This window comes from Rattus rattus, chromosome 5 (assembly GCF_011064425.1).
Source record: "Rattus rattus isolate New Zealand chromosome 5, Rrattus_CSIRO_v1, whole genome shotgun sequence".
NCBI classification, from domain to species: domain Eukaryota; kingdom Metazoa; phylum Chordata; class Mammalia; order Rodentia; family Muridae; genus Rattus; species Rattus rattus.
Window position 1 is genome coordinate 1114255 of NC_046158.1, and position 19998 is coordinate 1134252.

The following is a 19998-nucleotide window of genomic DNA, read 5'->3' on the forward strand; positions in this document are numbered from 1 at the left end:
AGTCTCAAAAAACCCAGCTGAACAAAGGAGTAACATATAATGAGAATAACAGTTCTGAGCTCTTGTTTCCATAATCCTTTCCCCATAGAAAGGCAGGTGCTATTATTAGTCCTATTTTATAACAAGAAACTGACAGGTTAAGACACGTGCCTGGAAATACACATTAAGTTAATCAGTTCTATAGCTAGCACAAGTCCTGCAGGAGCCACAATTTAACCCGAGATGGACCTTACATCTCCTAGACTCCAAAGCCTGTGTTTTTAACATTTGTGTTGCTTAGAGTGGCGGCTGGGGGACTCAGGGCAAGAAGAAAGCTCCAGAGAGCCGTACATCTCCCACATGGCCAACCTGTGGAAAAGTTTTACAAATACCCTGACTCTCAGATCCTTTCTAAAGACACCCTGGAAAATGCTGTGGTTTCATGAGCCATGGTTTCAGTTTCCAGAGGTGGCGTAAAGCTGCCAAGAGCGTGCTCGGTTCTCTGGTCCTGACCAGTTCACAGCAGCAATGGAGATGCACTGCTCTGGTTGCCACCTGCCCTGGCCCCCTTCCATGTGATCATTCCCCAGCACTTCAAGGGAGAAAATGAAAATAGATGAGCAAGAAAAAGCCTTGCAGTAATTGTAGGAGGCCTGCTTTAAAGCCAGCCCGTGGGGCATCGCTTTATCCACAAAGGGGGCCGACGCTAGTGTGAATGTCACAGTTTGTTTCCCCTTGCACTGACCACATTTTTTGAAAGATCAAAGCATATTGTACAAGCATGCAATGTTTGACATTGGACAAAGTACTTTTTTTTTTTTCAATACAGACATTTTCCAAAAACATAACTTGCTAGACTAATGGGCAGTGAGAAGCCAAAATGACTGCCCTCCGCCTTCTCCTTGTGTATCTTTGCCAGAGTCCTTGGGACTTGCCAAATCTGGTCATGCCTGCTTAGCTTGCTCGACTGATTGTGCCAGAAAAGAAAATAAGACACAGATGTATTTGAGCTCTTTGAGATGCCAGTAAGAGAGACAGCTAATGGCTTCATTTCGACCCTCCCCTTCCAGCTGGGCACAGGTGGGGATAATGAGGTCCCTCTCCCTAATCAAACTCAATTATTTACTACTCTATATAACCGCAAAGACATTCACATTCCGTTCAGAATATAAAACACACTGTGGGCCACTTCCAACCACTGCCACTGGGTATTTATAACAAACTCAAGTGCCTAACAGTTTGCCTTGGCAGGAGTTTAAGTGTGTAAAGTTTTGCAAACTGTTTCTGTTCGAATATGTCCTGCTGAAATGGGGTCCCAGGCGGGGTTCCCTAACTGTCAGGTCAGTGAACTGTGTAACATGTGAGAACGTATTCACCATGCAGTGCAGACAGGATCTGGAAATCAAATGCTTCGTTCCACTGCAACCTTCTGAAGCATCACGGTTGTTTCAGCAGCAAGACTGACACTGTATTAATAAACATTACGAGTCACTAGCCTGACATGTACACAGCAGCAGCTGACAGACTCCACCGTAAGCTGAGGGAGAGCAGAGGAAATCAAAATAAGACCCAGGAACTGAACACAGCCAAGGGGGGCTGCAGCACGAAATAAACTGTACTAACTCAGAAATGTGAGTCCCAAACTTTTAGGAGGCACAGTAACTATAGCAACATCTGGCATAATTTTTGGATATTGAAGTAAATTGATGACTATCTAAAATGTGTTTTATTTGTATGATAAGGCACACCCTGGCACACTTTCTACAGACGGACATTCCAGTGAACAGAGCACACAGACTTGGTTTGCCTGACCTTTAAATTCTTAAAAGTATGTAATTAATTCTTTCCATCTTTATTAATTGTTCCAGTATTTGTCACTATAAACAGACACAAAGAAAAATCTTTTCTTTCCTCCAGATAATAGCCTTTGCCAAAAAGGAAATCAAGTCAGATTTACAAATACAAAATTAAACAGGCTGCATATGTTCCATTTCCATATATGAGGGCAATCTGGACAATGAGAATGTTTGCTAACACAACAGAACGGAAAGAAACAACATGCAGTTGGTCCGGGTAATTTATTCCCAGACTGCCAGGCCTGATCCCAGAACACGCATCCTGATTTTATTTGTTCTGCTCTTTCCAAACTTTGCTCTTGCTCTGACCCTCTTTAAAATGATGCTTGTAAGGAATAAAGGCAGAAATTAAATAAATGCAGTGTTTGTTTTCCTCCTCCTCTGATTTCTATTTTATAGACTACAAGACACCACCACTTAGAGGAGGGGAGGCTTCTAGTCAATGACGTCCTTTCTAATAAAGGTTTGGTCATTTGGTGTGTATTTTGGAGATGCCATCAGGCTTTAAAAATCCTCACATAAAAAAGATGAAGTAACCTTGGGTAACCCTCTTTAAAAAGCTACTCCCATTCCCTTCAGGCAGAGTCTAGGTAGCCTTAGGGAATCCTCTGGGCCATGTTCTCTGTCCAAGATGGTCCAACTTCTTACCTTCTGTCCAGTGGGTCTTTGTCCACACAGCAGAACTGTAGCTAGACCCCATTAGCTTGTGATTTTATGTCCCTTTATTGAATTAAACATTGTAAGAAAAACACAAAGGAAGGTAATGCAAGTGCTCTGACTGACAGGGTCTGACCTGGGTTCTGTCTGTTTCATTAGCCTAGATGTTTGTTCCTGTGGAGCCCTCCTTCCTCAGTCTGCAGCAAGGTCTGCTTTGTCACTGCCATTTGCGAGCTCAATTCTCTCCAGAGTTCTGGATGAATGAGCAGAGTGCCGGAGGAGGGTAGAAGCAGTCAGACGAGGCAGCTCCCTTTCTTGTACCACCACCTGGCTTGGTCACTGCTAGCAAGGAGCACTTCTCCAGATGCTGGGCACCATTTGAAATCTAGCTCTTCATCTGGCTTTGGACATCAGTCAAAAAGCATCCTGGGGCTACATTTTCAGCTAGTAGAGCACCTGCCCAGCAGGCACACAGCTCTGGGTTTGAGGTCTAACACTATACAAACCAGGCATGCTGTGGATCAGGAGTTCAAAGTTCCAGGCTAGCCTTATATACAAAAGAACCCATCTCAAGAAATAATGAACCTCTCCTGCTCTTCCTACCCACTTCTTCCTTCCTTCCCATCCATACTTCTTCCCACTGTTCCAATATATCCACCCATCCTCACAGCTTCATTCAAAAGCAGATAAGGTAAGTGGTCAGGCAACACACCCAGTCTGTCTAAAATCAATCAGAAGCAACAGGTAGGTTAGAAACCGATCCACTCGTGGGCTGGGAAAGTAAGGTGTTTCCACTAGCAGTTTCTAATTTTCAAATAGTAGAGAACTCCAGTTTCCCTCAAACAACAGCTCTGTGTCTTGGGATTTCCTGGGGCTTAGGGGATTTGGGGACTGGCTAGACTCAGCCTTCACTTACAAGGTATATTAGAAGGCATCCAACTCCACATTCACTTCCATACAACATTTTCTTAGCCCCCTTCTTCCAGGAGTAACTATTAAATTTATAAGCTGAATTTCAAAACTTAAGCATTTTATTTTAGTTCAATGAAAATCATATATACATACAAAAATCATATACATGTATATGGAGACCTATATTTGGTTAGATTAAAAGAAAAATTGATGTATATATATTCATGTCACTCTATACATACTATATACGTACACACGTATGTGTGTGTATATATACACAGGTATTATAAATATGCATATGCTTAGACCATCACCAATTCTCATTCCAGGGTTCTCACTCCACCCAGCTGGCCCTCATCGGACAGAAGTTAAAGGTAATCAGCCTGTTAGAAAGAACCAGAGGCTGACAAACAAAGCCTAGCCATGCCTACACTGCTACATTGCCTATGGCAACCATCACACAGTAATGGAGCGTTGCCACAGAAACCATATGACACACAGCCTTCACGGGAAGTCTGGTGATGTTTGGGCTAAGCTGGTGAGATGTGGGGGCTTCACATTCCAGCAGCTAGAGTTAGTTAACACTAGTGGAGCAGAAAGGTCGACTTCATCACTGCAAGCAGATGATGTGAGACGGTGTGAGAACTCAGAGCACACAAGGTGCTTTACTGGAGCCAGCTGATCCCTAAAAATGTGCATTCTTTGTTGTTGGAATCATGGGTGTCCAGGTATCACTCAGAAGGAGGGCCCACCTTTGTGTGGCACGATCAGCAAAAGCAGTAACCATAGCTACCCTGGCTTATGGGATGGGAAAAGGTGATCGGAGGGAGGGAAGAGATCTGCTCTGGATACAGGACTTTCAGTTCTATAATAGCAAAGTCCTGGGCAAAACAGCACTTATGGTAGCAACAAGTATGATGGGACAAATGCAAATGAGAATTTTCTAGAAAAGACTGACATTTGGAGAATATATTATAAATCAATTAAAATAATGTGCTGATAATTAAAAATCCCATTCATTCTTTAAAAGGAAAATAAGATAGCCATGACATTTCCATGAAAGTGAAAATCAAGAGTCAAGTTGACAAGTAAACCAATTAAACTCTCACCAAACCCAATGTCTATCTTTAACAAAACACTGATAACAAGACTATAAATTTTACCTAAAGCCCCACCTCCACAGTGACACGCCTCCTCTAACAAGGCCACACCTCCCAACAGTGCCACTCCCTGGGCCAAGCACCAAATCACCACACTATCATTTACTTGTATTCAATGTATAAAAATGAGAAATTTATAGCTAACACATTATGGAATTTTATAGCCAAAGTTTTATATTTGTATGCATTCAAGTAGTACTATATTAAAAATCAATTCAGAGAAAGAATAAGGCTTAACAATGAGTCTAGGTATATAAAAATTTATTACTTATGGTTAAGTTTACTTCTGTTGTCTGGATTTAATAGGAGATAAATTAAGATAAGTAAAGTTGCTGAGGTCACATAGAAAGCTGCTAGTGAGACTTGAACCCAGGTTTGCCAAAGCTCAAAGCCTGTGCTTGATCTCACTGGGAGGCAAAGGTGAGCTTCCTACACTCAAAGCGCAGCTTAGCCATGAAGCTAAGCAAGATGTGACACAGTGCTTGGTACTGGTCCCCCTGGCAGCCATAGACCCCAAGATTCACCTATAGCTTCTCCACAAAGTCCTCCACTGGGTGCTGAGGACGCAGAGAACTATTTTTCTGCCTAGCCTTCAGGGAGCTTATATAAAGTCTTAGCTTTCACATTATCCTATCTAATGACATTGCTCTATTGCTCCAGTCTGGTTTATGCAGCCATTCTAAGAGAGGCTGTTTCACATTTCCTGGTGTTCTGTCTCGCGGTGTCTATGCGCCTCTCTTCCACAACGTTTCTTGAGCCATCTCTGAGGACATGTACTCCTACAAAGCCTAATTTGAAATTCTACCAAGCTTCAATGTCCATCCACCACCTGCTCACATACAGTGACAATTAGGCCTTTCAGTCGGTAAAATACTAAATAGGGGGCAGGGAGGCAGGAACATGTAGCTGTAGCAAACGCAGCCATTCAAGAACAATCTAGGGGTTGTGTGGGTGCCAAAGGTCCAGAGGGTCCAGCTCTCTCTCTAAGGGTTGTTTAGTAAATCACAACGGTATCAGCAGCTGGCACAAAAGGTAACACTGACCCACAGCAGACACAGTTCCAAGCTTTCCGTCTAACACCTACAAACTGGCCTGTGAGGCTGATAGCAATAAAAAGTTATGGAATGCACCAGAATCAAACCCACCGGTAAGGATACGGTCAGGCTGGGCAGCAGATGGGCTCCAAGGCCTATCTTCCCTGAACTCAGTAGTGGCCTTCAGAGAATGGGATGTACCTGACAGATCAGACTACCAGCATCCCTCCCTGACCCTCACCTTTCACAGGACAGAGTCGAGAGCAGGCTTGGGGGCAGTGCTGTGCAGCCTTGTTCTCATGGCTCCACAGGGCAAGTTTGATAAACATGGTAGCATTTCCACGGTTGGAAATACTCCTTCATTTACTACTTACTATCAAGCCTATTTTCCTAACACCTTCAGCCTAGGGTCTTTCCTGCTAGAGGAGACAGAGGTGGGAGGAGGACAGGGAGGAAATGAAAAGGAGGAGCTAAGCTCTCCTCCCTTTGCTGACACAAACAAGACATGTCTCTAGAGTCCTAACTAACTAAAGGTCTCCCAGGCTTAGAATGTGGACCAGACGGGTAGGCAGGGGAGGCCACTCAGCCTAACACAAACACACACTGAGTAGTCTACTATTTTATCAGACAAGTAAGGAGGCAGTTTCTTGATGCCTTTCTTCTAAACTTTCAAAAGGCTGCTTGAAAGTCAGAATTTGGGCTGAGGTGTAAGTCAGTGGTAGAGCACTCACCTCCCATGTTGTCCTGAGTTCAAGTCTCAGCACGAATAGACATTTCAACTCTCTGACTAACAACCCTGCTTACTTAAAGGAAATGACCCTAAGAAGTACTTCAACAGGACACAGGGATCCAGAAGACTGTCATGACTTAGGAAAATCCAAACCCAGCAGCAGCCAGGCCAGCAGCCAGGCACTCTGTGTACCTCCTGTGTTCATGCTTAGGTGCTTACCACGTTTATGGTTTTGGTTTTGTTGGGGTTTTTTTTTTTTGACAACTGTGTTCTCATTAGGTAGTAATCTTCATGAGAAAAGAAGATTTTTCTCTTTCTAGAAGATGTCTCCATCTAGATTTCTGACAGGAAGTAACTATAGATTATAGGATTAAGAACACTGAAATAATCTATTACAGTGTTAAAAAAAATAACATAACACATATGTAATGAAGCTGTAATTGCTAAACCCTTGGGAATGATTATACGAATCGGACACAGGCTGAGGAGATGCTCCATGTGTAAAATATCTGCTGCTGGACACAGTGGTGCACATCTGGGGCAGGCGCTGAGTAAGGAATGGACCAACACAGGCAGATCCTGGGCGTTCTCTGACCAGCCTCACTAGACAAAATAGTAAGTGCCCGGTGTTTTGAGAAATTGTCTAGACCTAGGGTGAAAAAGCAACTGAAGGCGGCAATGGCCTCTGGCTTCACCTGTGTATGTGTATACGTGGGTCTGCATGTGGGTACCCCAGTTTTATTACGAAGGTGTATAACTTTTTAATTATTTAAAAAAAACTGTGTAATTTAAAATTATTCTAGGTGTTCTATAAAGCTGTCGTTTTTGTGCCTCAGAAATGAAAATGTGAGGGAAAATATGCTCTTTTGTAGATCAGATCTGAGTAGAGGTGAGGTAGCCACTCGGGAGGCTGCTCCAGGCTCACCCCTGGCACCTGATGTCTGTTCTTGCTCAAGGGGAGAAAGACCTAGAATATTCATACATCACATGCTGTACATCCCATTTTCCTAAGTCTCAAACAAAGGAATCTGCTTTTTTTTTTAAATTTATTTATTTATTTTTATACAAGTACACTATAGCCATCCACAGACCAGAAGAGGCCATTGGATTCCATTAAAGATGGTTGTGAGCCACCATGTGGTTGCTGGGATTTGAACTCAGGACCTCTGGAAGAGCATTCAGTGCTCTTAACCTCTGAGCCATCCCTCCAACCCCAGGAATCTGTTTTAAAGGGAAAGGAGAAGCTCCTTCAAAGTAATCCCTCATTAGGACTATGAATTTGCTGGTTCCAAACAGCAGGGGGTGCCAAAGGGATCACTATTAATCCCAGGAGATAGCCAGGAGAGGGAGATTAGAAACACTTAGGTTAAACCTGAGTGTGTGGGCTTCCCCTTAGCTTTGGGCCCTCAGGACCATGGACCCCGATGGACACACGCTCATCCCCACCTGCAGTCCTTAGCATCTCCTCCGATAGAAAGTGGAGGCAACAATTCACAGCAGGATGAGCCATGCTGGTGCCAATCATGCTAACTACTGTTTGCTACAAACGGTGCGGACTCCTGAAGCAGCATTTAGACTCACTGCTGCTCTGATCAACAGGCTTTAAGAGCAGTAGTTAGAACTCCTCTGGGTCTTGTTAGGCAATCTATTAATAAAGTCAGATGTATCACTACATGCAGAGTTGTTTAATGATCTGTTGACTTTCAATATGAGAGTCTTTATATTCCAATGAATTTTATTTTATGTATGTACATACACTTCTCTGAGAGTGGTTTTTTAAGGCTTTACCAGATTGACAAAAACATAGAGTAGGCATAGTCTAAAGGAAGGCAACCAAGGAAAAACAGATAGAATCTGAACCAGTTGGAGAAAAAAGCATTTTACGTCACAATAGAAAAATAGCCATAATTATGCATTTGTATTAGGTTGGTATCCTTGACTAGAAAGGGGCAAACCCAGATACTGCTTCCTAGGCTCTTAGTCACCACTGCTCCCAGAGGTCATCTGTAGACATGCTGTTCCCGGATTTATCTCAGTCTACCACTGCTCAACAGGCTGCACATGTCCTCGGCACAGAAGCACCAAACGGCAATGCGCATGGTCCCCAAGTGTTTTGCAGGTAACCATGTGAGCAGATGTTCCAGGTAACACATATAATTCACCTGATAAACAATGCCTGAAGGTCAGGGTGACACACTGAGGAGATAACAGGGAGTACTCACATTCGAACAAAGAGTGACTCTTTGGAGGTCAGACCAGGGGAGGAGTACTTTTCAACCAGGGCCAAAGTACTGAAGCCAAACTTATGAATGGGTTCATTGGAATCCAGCGGCGGGAAATCCGTGTCCACCTCCCCATCATCCTCAGCAATATGCAGGCAGTAGGCACTGACGTTGTCACTGAAAGCAAAACCAGAAAGGCAAGTGAGTGCTGCAGGGAAGGGACACTAAAGACAGTATGGCCCAGCCAGCACACCAACCCTGCTGCTCTCTATCCTCGGCCCAGGATCTGCTGAGAATCCCTAACCCTTGTTAGCAAGACAAAGGTGTCTTCACATTGTGTCATTTCTCCAGCATTAACTGGACACTTACTAGAGATAAGACCTAGAACTCAGTCCCTGAGATGAAAAGTGAGAATTAATGTCAGCTTTAAAGGAAGGCCATAGCACAGAGGGGGAAGTAAGCACTACAGCACTGTTGAATACACTCACAGACAAAGGGAAAGGTACTGCTGGAGAGCCCCTGATGCACACACAGGTAAGCCTGGTAACCATGACTAGCCACATACTTCTTTCCCTAAAAAGTAACTGCCTCTTCGGGTAGGCTCTGACTCTATACACCACAGCACCTTAGCTGAACAAAAGCAAATGGCCTGACTTATCCTGGCGCTCAGACCTGGTCCTCTGACTCCTTCTGGACATGTTCTGTTTCTCTATCATGTCTAGCCAGAACTTCCAGATTCTAGTCTTGCCCTTTTACAATCAACAAACACCTTTCTCCTGAGGGACAATACAAAGGCAATTTATTCACACTGATAGGACACCAAAACAATTCACAAATTGAGATTAGGGTGGATCTAGTTGGTGGAGTGCTCATCAGGCATGTATAAAGCCCAGCACTTAATCCTCAGCACTGCAAAAATCAGATGTGGAGGTACAGTCCTGTAATCCCAGCACTCAGAGGTAGAGGCAGGAGGATCACAAGTTCAAGGTTATCCTTGGCCACATAGATAGCAGGCCTGGGATACTGAGACCTTGACAGTGCATTAGTGAATGTGTAAGTAAAAGAATGCTGAAACCATCGGCATGCTTCAGAGCAGGCTGGGACACTGCAAACCTGCTAGCAAGTAGGCAAGCTGGCTTCAGAAGCATAATCTAATAGTTCAGACGGCAGGAGAACTCTAAATTCTGCAGCTCAAATTTGAAATTTTAATTATGTGATTGATGCTTTAATTAATTAATTCCAAAGTGTATGCTAATTGTTTAATTGGTTGCTTGATCTATATAGATCATTTTTTGAATTAAATGAGTTGATTTACAAAGTTTATTGATTGGATGTGACAATGAATTATTGTGCTGACTACCTGATTTGCAATTTTCCCAGTTAATTCACAATCTTTAGCTGCAACTCTGTGTACCGAGAGAGCCTAATTCAGGGAGTCTACACTCAGTGTGTCTGTCAAGGCTGGGAAGTATTTATTGTATAAAACAGGTAATAGGGACAGATGAAAATTAATGGAAACATAAATCTGCTAAGTGGATTGATAACGTTGCATTGTCACTTTACATTACACATGTTTGCAATGTTGGTAAGAAATACAAAGTTCTTGTCTGAGTGCTGGGAACTTCTGGATCTTTACAGTGAGATGCCCACCACAAAGTGTGTGCAGAGACAGATGCTCTTTAGATGCAGAAATGGCGTAGGAGACCCAAGTTAGATTCTCAGCTCCATGGCTCTTGGGCTGTATGAGTTCAGAATAAGCTTCATCAATAGTCCTCTTTTCCATCCATAACAAGGTCCTAATTCAGGATCAGAGTCAGTGATGCAGATAGAGCCTAGCACACAGAATCTAAAGATGGGGTGACTAGAGTAAGGTCAGATGGGAACCAGCTTGAAGAGCTCTATCAATCCTTAAGTTACAGACGCACAGAGGAGCAATAGGGCAGCTCATTCTGGGCAGGAGGGTCTCTGGGTTGAATGGGGCTGCTGTGTTGCAGCCTTGGGGCTGCTGTGCCTCTAAGTTTTTATGAGCAGGGCAGATAAGATGAGACAAGAGACAGGACGGATTATTCTTTGCCATGCAAATCAATCTGAGAGATGTCGGTGATTCCCCAATACCACAGAGGTTCAAGGGCAAATAATAAGCCTATTATTATTGATCAAAGCAGAAAGCCTAATGTTAATATCAGAAGAATCCTGCTTTGATTGTCATGGGACACTCCTGAGTCTCCACAAAAACAAACTCAACAAATACCGTAAGCTCAGGTCTGAGAGTAAACCAAAGGGTGTGTGTAGCTCACTAATCCTGAAATATAAACCAGTAAGTAACTCATTCAAAGGCATCTTCCATGTTTTCTCTGTCAGAGCCCCATCTGAAGGATGCCTCTTGTATAGTACAAGAGGGGTGAGAGCATCAGCAAAGTTTAGCAGCAAACAAGATTCTAAGCCCTCAACTAAAAACATCTAAGGAGGTAGTGACTAAATATTCCTCTCTACTGCCTGCTGGTTCCCTTGTGCTCTCTCTTGTGGAACTGCTTGGGGTGCCTCATGAAGTGCTCCTGAGACACGGCAACGTCACTGGCTATATGCACTGGGCATTGTGCACCACACTCTGGGCAAACTGGCTTGGACACAGCCGCTAAGCTTTCACATCAGTTCAGTGAAACCAGTCACTGTTTCTATTTTAAACACTAGGAAACTGAGGCTTACTGAGGCTAAGTGGCTTGTTTAACATTGGATGGCACATAAATTTCAGCAGAAACTGGTGGCATTTCGAAATGGGAGGGGGAAAAAAGCAGCTCTGGTCCCTGCCAAGGGAGTCTACAAATACCACAGGGCCCCTTCCTGTGTCTCCATTCTGAATGAATGACATCTGTTCTGCGTGATGACTTACCAAATCTCTCTGAGCTCCACCTTGTGTGAGAATGGGTTTCTTGATGTCTCCACAATCATTTGATCTCTGACAGAATCCAAGTGCATTTATAAGACTGTTTCTAAACATCTGTGATCACACAGCTCCCTTTACCTACTTATGCATCTACACTCCCAAAGAACATGGACTCTTCACGCTCACTGAAGAGTCAAATAGCTGGCACTTAGAAGTACTTAACAGATACTTGTTAAATGAAGGAGTACATGAATGTGTGGATAGAATCACTCTGAACAAAAGTAAAAGATACTATTAATGAGGCAGAAGAAGGGTCGAGTTGTCAGCTGACCTAGTAGGAAGCTCTGGCATTATACAGCCAAAGACCAAAGCTTCAGATAAGGGAGAAAGCAGCAGAAGTCAAAGTCAAAGGATTTTTTTTTTTCCAGGCAGGGCCTCATGCAGCCCAGGCTGGCCTTAAACTTTCCATATAGCCAAAGCTGGCCTTAAGCTCCCAACTCTCCTGCCCTAGCACCAGAGTGCTGACATTGCTGGCACACATACCACACCACACATGGCTTTTTAAAGGGGTGGGGGAGGTGTGGCACCAAGCATGGATTCTTAAGTAGGGGAGGACATTTCAAGAGATGAGTCCGACATCCCATTTTTTGATGGATAAAAACAAGAAATGATTACAGCTTTATAAGGAATTGAGTTGTGTTCACAAAGACTATAAACTGTATTCCAAGTCTATGGAAACATTTGTCACGTGGAGTTTTTCTTTCTACCTTCTGTACTTTCCAAATGTCCTGACGTCATTTTCATTTCCTTGTAAGAGAGTTAGGTCACCTGCGACAGGTGACCTTCCTAGCCTTGAACTGCAGTCACGTGTGTGGCTTACAATCCCTCAGCACAGACACACGTTCCATGTGTTCACTGTATTATGAAACTGGAATTACAGAGGAAATAATCCTAGCTGCTGCACAAGGGTCTTATAAAGATTAAATTACTTTATTCATTGCAGTGTCTAGCATGAAAAAGGATTCTCATTTTGCAAGATTTCTTCAACAAGTCTTCATCTTCTGGTTACAGCAAGGCACAGAGAGCACGCGGCAGAGAAGTCTACATCCCTGTCTGACTGGTACCTGAGGACAGACAGTCCAGACTAACAGCAGGAAGAGAGAAACAAGAGGCCGAGTCCTAGCAATGGGTGGGCCTAGGAGGAGAGACAGCTAAGCTGTAAAAGGATGGGGCTTTAACACTGAGCAGGAATGAAAATGGAGCCTGAGGTCAGAGCCTTGGGGCAGGAGAGGTGGAGACATGCGAGCAACCTTCAGTGAATATAGCAACTTGGTCTCACCTATCTGTGCATCAATAACTGGTGTCAATTTTTTCCCATTGGGAAAATGTATTTCACTGAGTTGACCAATATTTATTTTCTGTTCAAAGGCTGGTTTGGCTTGTATGAAGTGACAGAAGCCGGCAGCCTATGGACAGATAACATTTAATTCATACACAAGAATTCAGAAGTGTTCCAGGAAGTATCCCAGATTTTTCCCGATTTTATCTGGTGTGTTCATAAAAATTCACCCTTCCTTGGAAAGGCGGGGATCCTTTGGAACGTGATGACTGTAGACAAATGCTTACTGCTCGGTTTTGCTTTCACACACAGAGCGCTCAGTACCAGGGTCCTGGTGGGTACAGTGATGGCCAATCAATACTAAAAGTCTGCTGGGCATTGGTAAGGGGGAAGCAGGAGATTACAGAGAGGTTGTAACTCAGAGATTGATCTCTGAAGTCAGAGGAAAAAATTAAGACTGTCAAAGTTTCTATTCTCCAAAACTCACATAAAGTGAATGGTAAGAATGCTCAATATTATTGTAAGGTTCAAAGCACAGCAACCTCACACAGAAGTGGCTCTAAGTTCCCCAGGACAGCAGCTCCGGGGAGAAAATACCTGCTGGCTGCTATCTGCCCTACACTCTGGGAGCTTCTGTCTCTTTGAGCCCAAGGGCCTTCCCGTGCAGCCGGCCTTGCTCCACCATGAGAGGGTCTGGTTGTTTCCATACCATGCCATGCTGCTGTACAGAGCTGTGTGGTCTTGCACATGTTTACGATAACTGCATTAACATTCTTATTTGCTAATTCTATTGTTTCTGTGCACTGTTCTGAACTAGTCTTCCAAATAAATTTACAGAAATGTGGGATTCTGAATTTCACAGACACATAGTCTATCATAAACTTTTCCTGTAGACCTTCTTTCAAGCCCACTAGCAGTAGGACATTGCAGAAACATAAATGGGGAGCTGTCACCTCCTGTATAAAGCCTTTTCCTACCTTAGAACCTGTCTTCTATAAGAACACATTTTCCACTGTGCTCTGCTGCCTTCCATTCCAGAGCACACACCCTGGGCTGAGTCAAACCTTCTCGCAGTCCCCTCACCAGGTAATGTCAGTCCCATCTCTCTGTGGGCTATCAGCCTGGGCACCATGTTCCTAGATGGTCAAGTAACTATAATTTAGCTCAAGCCTCATTACTGCTTCCCTGACCGCCTCCTACCCCAGTACAGTATAGAGCTCTAGGCAGAACCAGAAATCCTTACTCCCGTGTCCCTGGAACTCACTGTTCTGCAAGTCTCAGTGATACAGAAGTGAGCATGTATGATCTGATATCTGTCTGAACCAACAACCTGAGCCTTAGGAGCACAGACTTTGATTATTTGTACCCCACTGCCCAGCACAGGGTTTGGGATGGTGTCAACAGCATGCAATGTTGAGGGAGAGTAGGCAGGCAGGGTCTCTGCTATGAGCCGTGGCTATGGCATCTATCTTAGGGTTTCTGGTAAATAAAGGTCTGGAGAGGCAGAAGCTTGCTTTCTCAGACTCTTGGAGAAGGCTTCCCTTGCATGGCAGGGCTGAGTCATTTGTAGCTCTGAAGGTTCCCATGTGTGCACTCCCACATGCTTCCCATATCCCTCACTGCACAGTCTTCAGGACTGGGGCACAAGCTCAGAGACACCGTGCAGCTCACACCTGTGCTGCAGCTCTTGAGACGTCTCTGGGACATTCTTTGAGTAAGCTAAGCTCTCCATTTGCCCCAGCTCTGAACGTCTTTGTTTTCTGGGACCCTGTGGTTTTTTTTCTTTTTCCCCCCCGGGGCTGGGGACCAAACCCAGGACCTTGCGCTTCCTAGGTAAGCGCTCTACCACTGAGCCAAATCCCCAACCCCGGACCCTGTGTTTTAACATGAGTCCTCAGTGGCCATGTTGAAGGCTTTTCTCTTCTCACTAACCCGAGGCTTCAGTAAAAATCTATTCACGTAAGTCCCCCAATTCACACTCCCGGTTTGTCTCCCTCTCCTCTCAACTCCAGCAACCAAATACATCAAATTAACAGGTCAAAGACTAAATTTGCAGCACCCTGCCCCTGCTCTCCACACTGTGAAAGCCAACCAAGGCTACAATAAGGCTCCCTCTCTCACCATAGAGACCACAGCACATAGGCCAAGTCTGAAATCTAGGCCATCATCTTGGGCACTGCTTTCTCCCAGATGCCCCTTATCCAAGTCACCCCCACATGCTGGGAGTTGTACCTCAGATACTTTAGAAGCTACCCACTCCTCTTAGTCTAATCGCCCTCTTCTCCCTGCTTTCTCTGTGCTGCAGTCACAGCAGCCTACTGCTCCTTCGGGCCTTGGCTGTGTGGCCACACTATTCCATCGAGGGACCTCTCTCGGTGCAGAGGTTTCTGCTGTCTTTTCTCAGGACATCTTTCCCTGAGAAAAGCACCCAGGGATGGCATCCTTCCCTTAAAGCATTGAGCTGTTATGTGAAAAAGATTCAGCGCTATAAATCAGCAAGTGCCCAAGACAGAGCAAACACTCGGTGAATGCCGGAGAGTTTCAGGGATGCATGCAAGAGAGAAGTGAAGGGTTGGGGATTTAGCTCAGTGGTAGAGCGCTTGCCTAGGAAGCGCAAGGCCCTGGGTTCGATCCCCAGCTCTGAAAAAAAAAAAAAAAAAAAAAAAAAAAAAAAAAAAGAGGCGTGAAATGGTGAAATGAGCCAGGTACAAGTGCCACTGCTTGGTAATCTCTTCTACCCAACACACTCCCTGTTTCTGAGTGAAGTGACAACATTCCTCCTTCTTACCAACATTTTACCCTTCTTCTATATCTAGGCCCTACGGTTCCAGAAACATTTGCTGAAGGAATAAAGGTGGTAAAGTCTTTAAATATCAGTGGCTGCCAAAGATGAGCAGGGAGCTACATAGAATGATGTCAAGAGAAGAAGGCAGAAAGGCATATCTGACGAGAGAATAGTACACACAAGGAACTGTTGCCAGTTTAAAATGTGAAGCCTTACCATGCACAGGACTGCAGTTGGAATGCAAAGGGGGAAGGCTACTGAAGCGAATCACACAGTTAAGCAAAGGCTCTTAGAGAGGACTAAGGAACATAGAGTGGAGGTGGTGATCTAGAAAGTTGAGGAGAGTAGATTGAAGACACCTCAGAGAGAGATGAGAGGTACTACCTGCCTAATACTGCCATACACTTACCAGATACCAGAGTACCACACCAGTACAACCACTTGCAATAGAGAGTGCTAACTGACAGCCCTGTGTGGATGACTGATAGAAAACTGTGGGCTATGCATTTTCTCAGCTTAAAAAAAAACAACAACAAAACAACAAACCAATCTGTTATAGTCTACACTACATTTTACACTCGAGAACACTACTGTTTGGAACCTAAGTTGGAACACATGCAGGATCAGCTGCTGCAGTAACAAGAGGTTTAAAAACAAGACCACGGCTCTGTATTTGACACTTTTTAAAAAAAAGATCTATTTATTATATGTAAGTACACTGTCACTGTCTTCAGACGCACCAGAAGAGGGCATCAGATTTCATTATAGATGGTTGTGAGCCACCATGTGGTTGCTGGGATTTGAACTCAGGACCTCTGGAAGAGCAGTCAGTGCTCTTAACCACTGAGCCATCTCTCCACTACTGTATTTTACACTTTTAACTACTATATTGCACTCTGACAAAGAGAAGAGAAAAAGATGCTAATATGTTTCAGAGCGTCTATGAAAAATGATGTTTAATGCTTAATGAGATTAAACTCTTAACTATACAAAAATCACCAACTCTCCTCAAGGCCTGTAGATGCTGACATTGAGACTAGCCATGCAAACCTATCACAGATGGGACTCGGTACTGCTCGGCTAGACCAGTGCTTGGCATACTCAGCACTGCTCAGTTACAAGCTATAAGTGGCTGCTATGCATTTCTCAAATGGCATGTCTGGGTGGCATTAGATTGCAAATAGACACCACATATTAAAAATTTACAAGCACAACAAGATTTATAAGTGTGTTTTATGTATCAAAATGTATATAGTGATGACAGGTGTGTGTGTGTGTGTGTGTGTGTGTGTGTGTGTGTTTGTCCTTTTAAAGACAGGGTGCCCAGTAGCTTACAGTGGTCTGCAACTCCCTACCTCATCAAGAATGCCCCTGAACTGATCCTCCACTGTACCTCCCCAGGGCTGGGAGCACAGGCTGGCTCCCTCGTGCTGTTTTATGGATGCTAGGGATGGGCCTCAGGGCTCCCTGCATGGTAGGCAAGCATACTCCCACCTCTACAACCACATCCCAATGCCAAAATGATACAATTTTGAACAAAATAAAATACATTATATAAAATTTAAGTTCATCTTCTGCTAATTTTAAAAATGTGACCATTAGAAAATTTGAGATTGCAAACGTGCCGTTCTGCTTTCGGCTCGCTTTTCACTTCTGAACAATGTGGCCCTGCAGCCCGGTGCCCAACTACTGAGCATGGCGGTAACATCACGCTGCCCAGGACTACAGGAACCCTACAGGCTTCCAGCAGCTCACCTATCAGAAGCCTGATAAACTAACAGTAGATAGAGACTGAGCAAAGCCTAAGGGACTGCAGAAAGGAACGGCGGGAGTGGGAGGGGCGCCAGTGCACACGGGAGTCAAGACGTATGACCAAAGTCTGTGCACAGACGAAGGGAATAACCGAAACTTACCCTTGAAGAAGCCCTTAAATTATCTATAACGCAGAGTAAGCGTGGCTCTGTGTAAAGAGCAGGTGTATATCTCAAGTTCCTGACAGGTAAAACCTCACTGAGCTTTCTTCTTCTCCCACAAATGGGTGTTATTCAAAAGATATTGTTCCATTCCTGAATCTAATGGAGAAAAACAAACTAAGGAATGTTTTTAGCAAATCTTATAGGCCAGAAGCAGTCAGTTGGTCATCAGCGCAGGGGCAAAGGCAATTTAATGGAGAAGAACAATCATTTTATAAACGGTGCTGGAGCAACAAAGGTATCCACAAATAAAGCAGGCATCCAAACACAGCTCTCCCTCCAGGCTACCTAAGCCATATTCCTTTCAGTGCCTTCTTGCAGCACTGGGGATTGAACCCAGGACCTCACTCCTTGTGCATGTTGGGCAAGTATTCTACCACTCAGATTCACCCCCAAGTCCAGCTTCATAGATCTAAATATAAAGCACATAATCATACAGCTTCTAGAAGGAAATACTTCTGGGAGAAAAGTTTATGTGACCCTGAGTATACTGAGGACCTTTTAAATCCAACTCCAGGATCAGCCAGACGGCTCAGCAGCGAGGGTGCTCACCATCGTGGCACATGTACACACACACACACACACACACACACACACACACACACACACACACACACAAATGTAAAAACTTAAAACAAAATGGACAGAATACCAAAAGCATCATCTATGAAAAAAAGAGCTGGCAAGTCCATAACACCTAGGACATCTGCTGGGTAAGAGATGCTATTAAAAGGAAGGAAAGGCAAAAAACACACATTGGGAGGAAAGTCTCTGCAAAGCATCTGAAAAGAAACTGTATCTAAAAATTATATCTAAAAATACAAAGAATTCTTAAAATTCAACAATAAGAAAACTTAATCTCAACAGGAGCGAATTCTTTTACAGCTCATCCATGCAGCCAAGCAGCAACCAAACATAAACGACTCCGCCCCGTCCATTAGGGACTGCGAATCGGCATGAGATGACCTCTGCACACCCCTAAGAATGGTTCAAGTCCGAATGCCAGCTGCACCGAATGCAGGGGAGACTGTGGCCAGCACAACTCTAGCTGCTCACCGATGGGAAGGCCAAAAGCCACAAGCCTTCCAAAAGACAGCTAGCGACAGAGTCTTACTACACAGGCTTACCTGACCATGCAACCCAGAACTGTGCTCCTAGGTACTTGTCCCAGTGAGATGAAAACTCTCACATACACAAAACCAGCATGGGAACACGTACAACAGCTTTCTACATAACGGCCAAAAAATTCAGAAGGAAGAGCTATTCTTCGATGGAAACACAAAAGAGGGAAAACAGTGTATCTGCTATAAAAAGAAATGAGGCAGCTGGGCATGGTGAGCACCGGCGCTCTCAGCACTCAGGAGATCGAGGCTTGAGGGAGTGTGTGAGCCCAGGAGTCTGGTTAGCCTACAAAGTAAAAAGAGATCTTAAGAGAGGAGCTTTAATCTGTGCCCCTTAATCCTTGAACCAAATAGTCAAAATCCAAGGCAACCTGGAGAGATTTGCCCCCCTCAAAATCATGGACTACATACAAAGAAGTTACAGTAAGGCCTCCAAATCTAAACAAAACTTTGTAAGGCACAAAATTTAGTGACTGTGAATAACGAAGCCTAAACTGTTCAATCTGGTCTTGTAGACAGACGTAGGTAATTTCAGTTAGTCTTTCCACTGTTTCTCTCACAATCAGTATATCAAAACCAGGAGGAAATCAGGCTAAGTCCTACAGTCAGATCTTACACAACAGTTAACAAACACAGGAAAGAATAAAGAATGCCAAGGATTCCAGCCAAATTCTGCACTCCTTCCCTGGAGCAAGTCGGATGCTGCAGTTTTCATAGCACAGGGCGGTGGAACAATACTCGTGTATAAATGGTTTTCACGACAATCAAACCAAAATCGGAGGAGAGCTCTTACAAGCATCTAGCAATTTGGTCCCTGTGAATGAAGTGTTCTTCCACAGCCCAGCCCACTGGGAAAGACCAAAAAAGGATGTATTCCAGGGCATCAACACTAGCAGGCTGAAAAGAATCCTTCCCACACAGCCCCACAGGAAGGGATTTCTGAGATTTATTTTACAGACTGGCTTACACTAAAAAGGACTAAGAATCTAGTGTCACAGACAAACTGCAAAACCCTGAAAGGCCTGTGGCTTAACTTGGTAATTCAAAATGCAATGGGGGAGTGGAGGAGGGGGGTAAGGCACAGGCTGGTGTGACCACTGAAGTGTCAGCAAGCCGGGCTCAACCACAGACATTGACAAAGCGGTGGAAAGATAAGAAGGTAGGAGATCACCTTAGGAGTGTCCCAGGATACACACAACCTAAGCTGATCACCTATTTGACCCTTCCTTTCAGGTTTCTTTTTCTAAAAAATCTTTTAGTTTTGGAGAAAAATAAAAGCCTTTTCTTATCAACTATGAAAGAAATAAGGAAGCTAAATCATTTTAGATTACCAAATGAAATACATA

At 44.1% G+C, this 19998-nt stretch overlaps 1 protein-coding gene across 7 annotated transcripts in view; it reads right to left on the reverse strand.

Annotated features, from left to right (window-relative positions):
- The window catches only part of Mapkap1 (MAPK associated protein 1), a 205588-nt gene that overhangs the window by 91512 nt on the left and 94078 nt on the right, over positions 1 to 19998 (reverse strand). For all 7 annotated transcript variants that reach the window (XM_032902686.1, XM_032902683.1, XM_032902688.1 and 4 more), the window contains one exon: positions 8551 to 8727. In XM_032902686.1, the coding sequence (XP_032758577.1) occupies positions 8551 to 8727 (177 nt within the window). The remainder of the gene's footprint in view (positions 1 to 8550; positions 8728 to 19998) is intronic.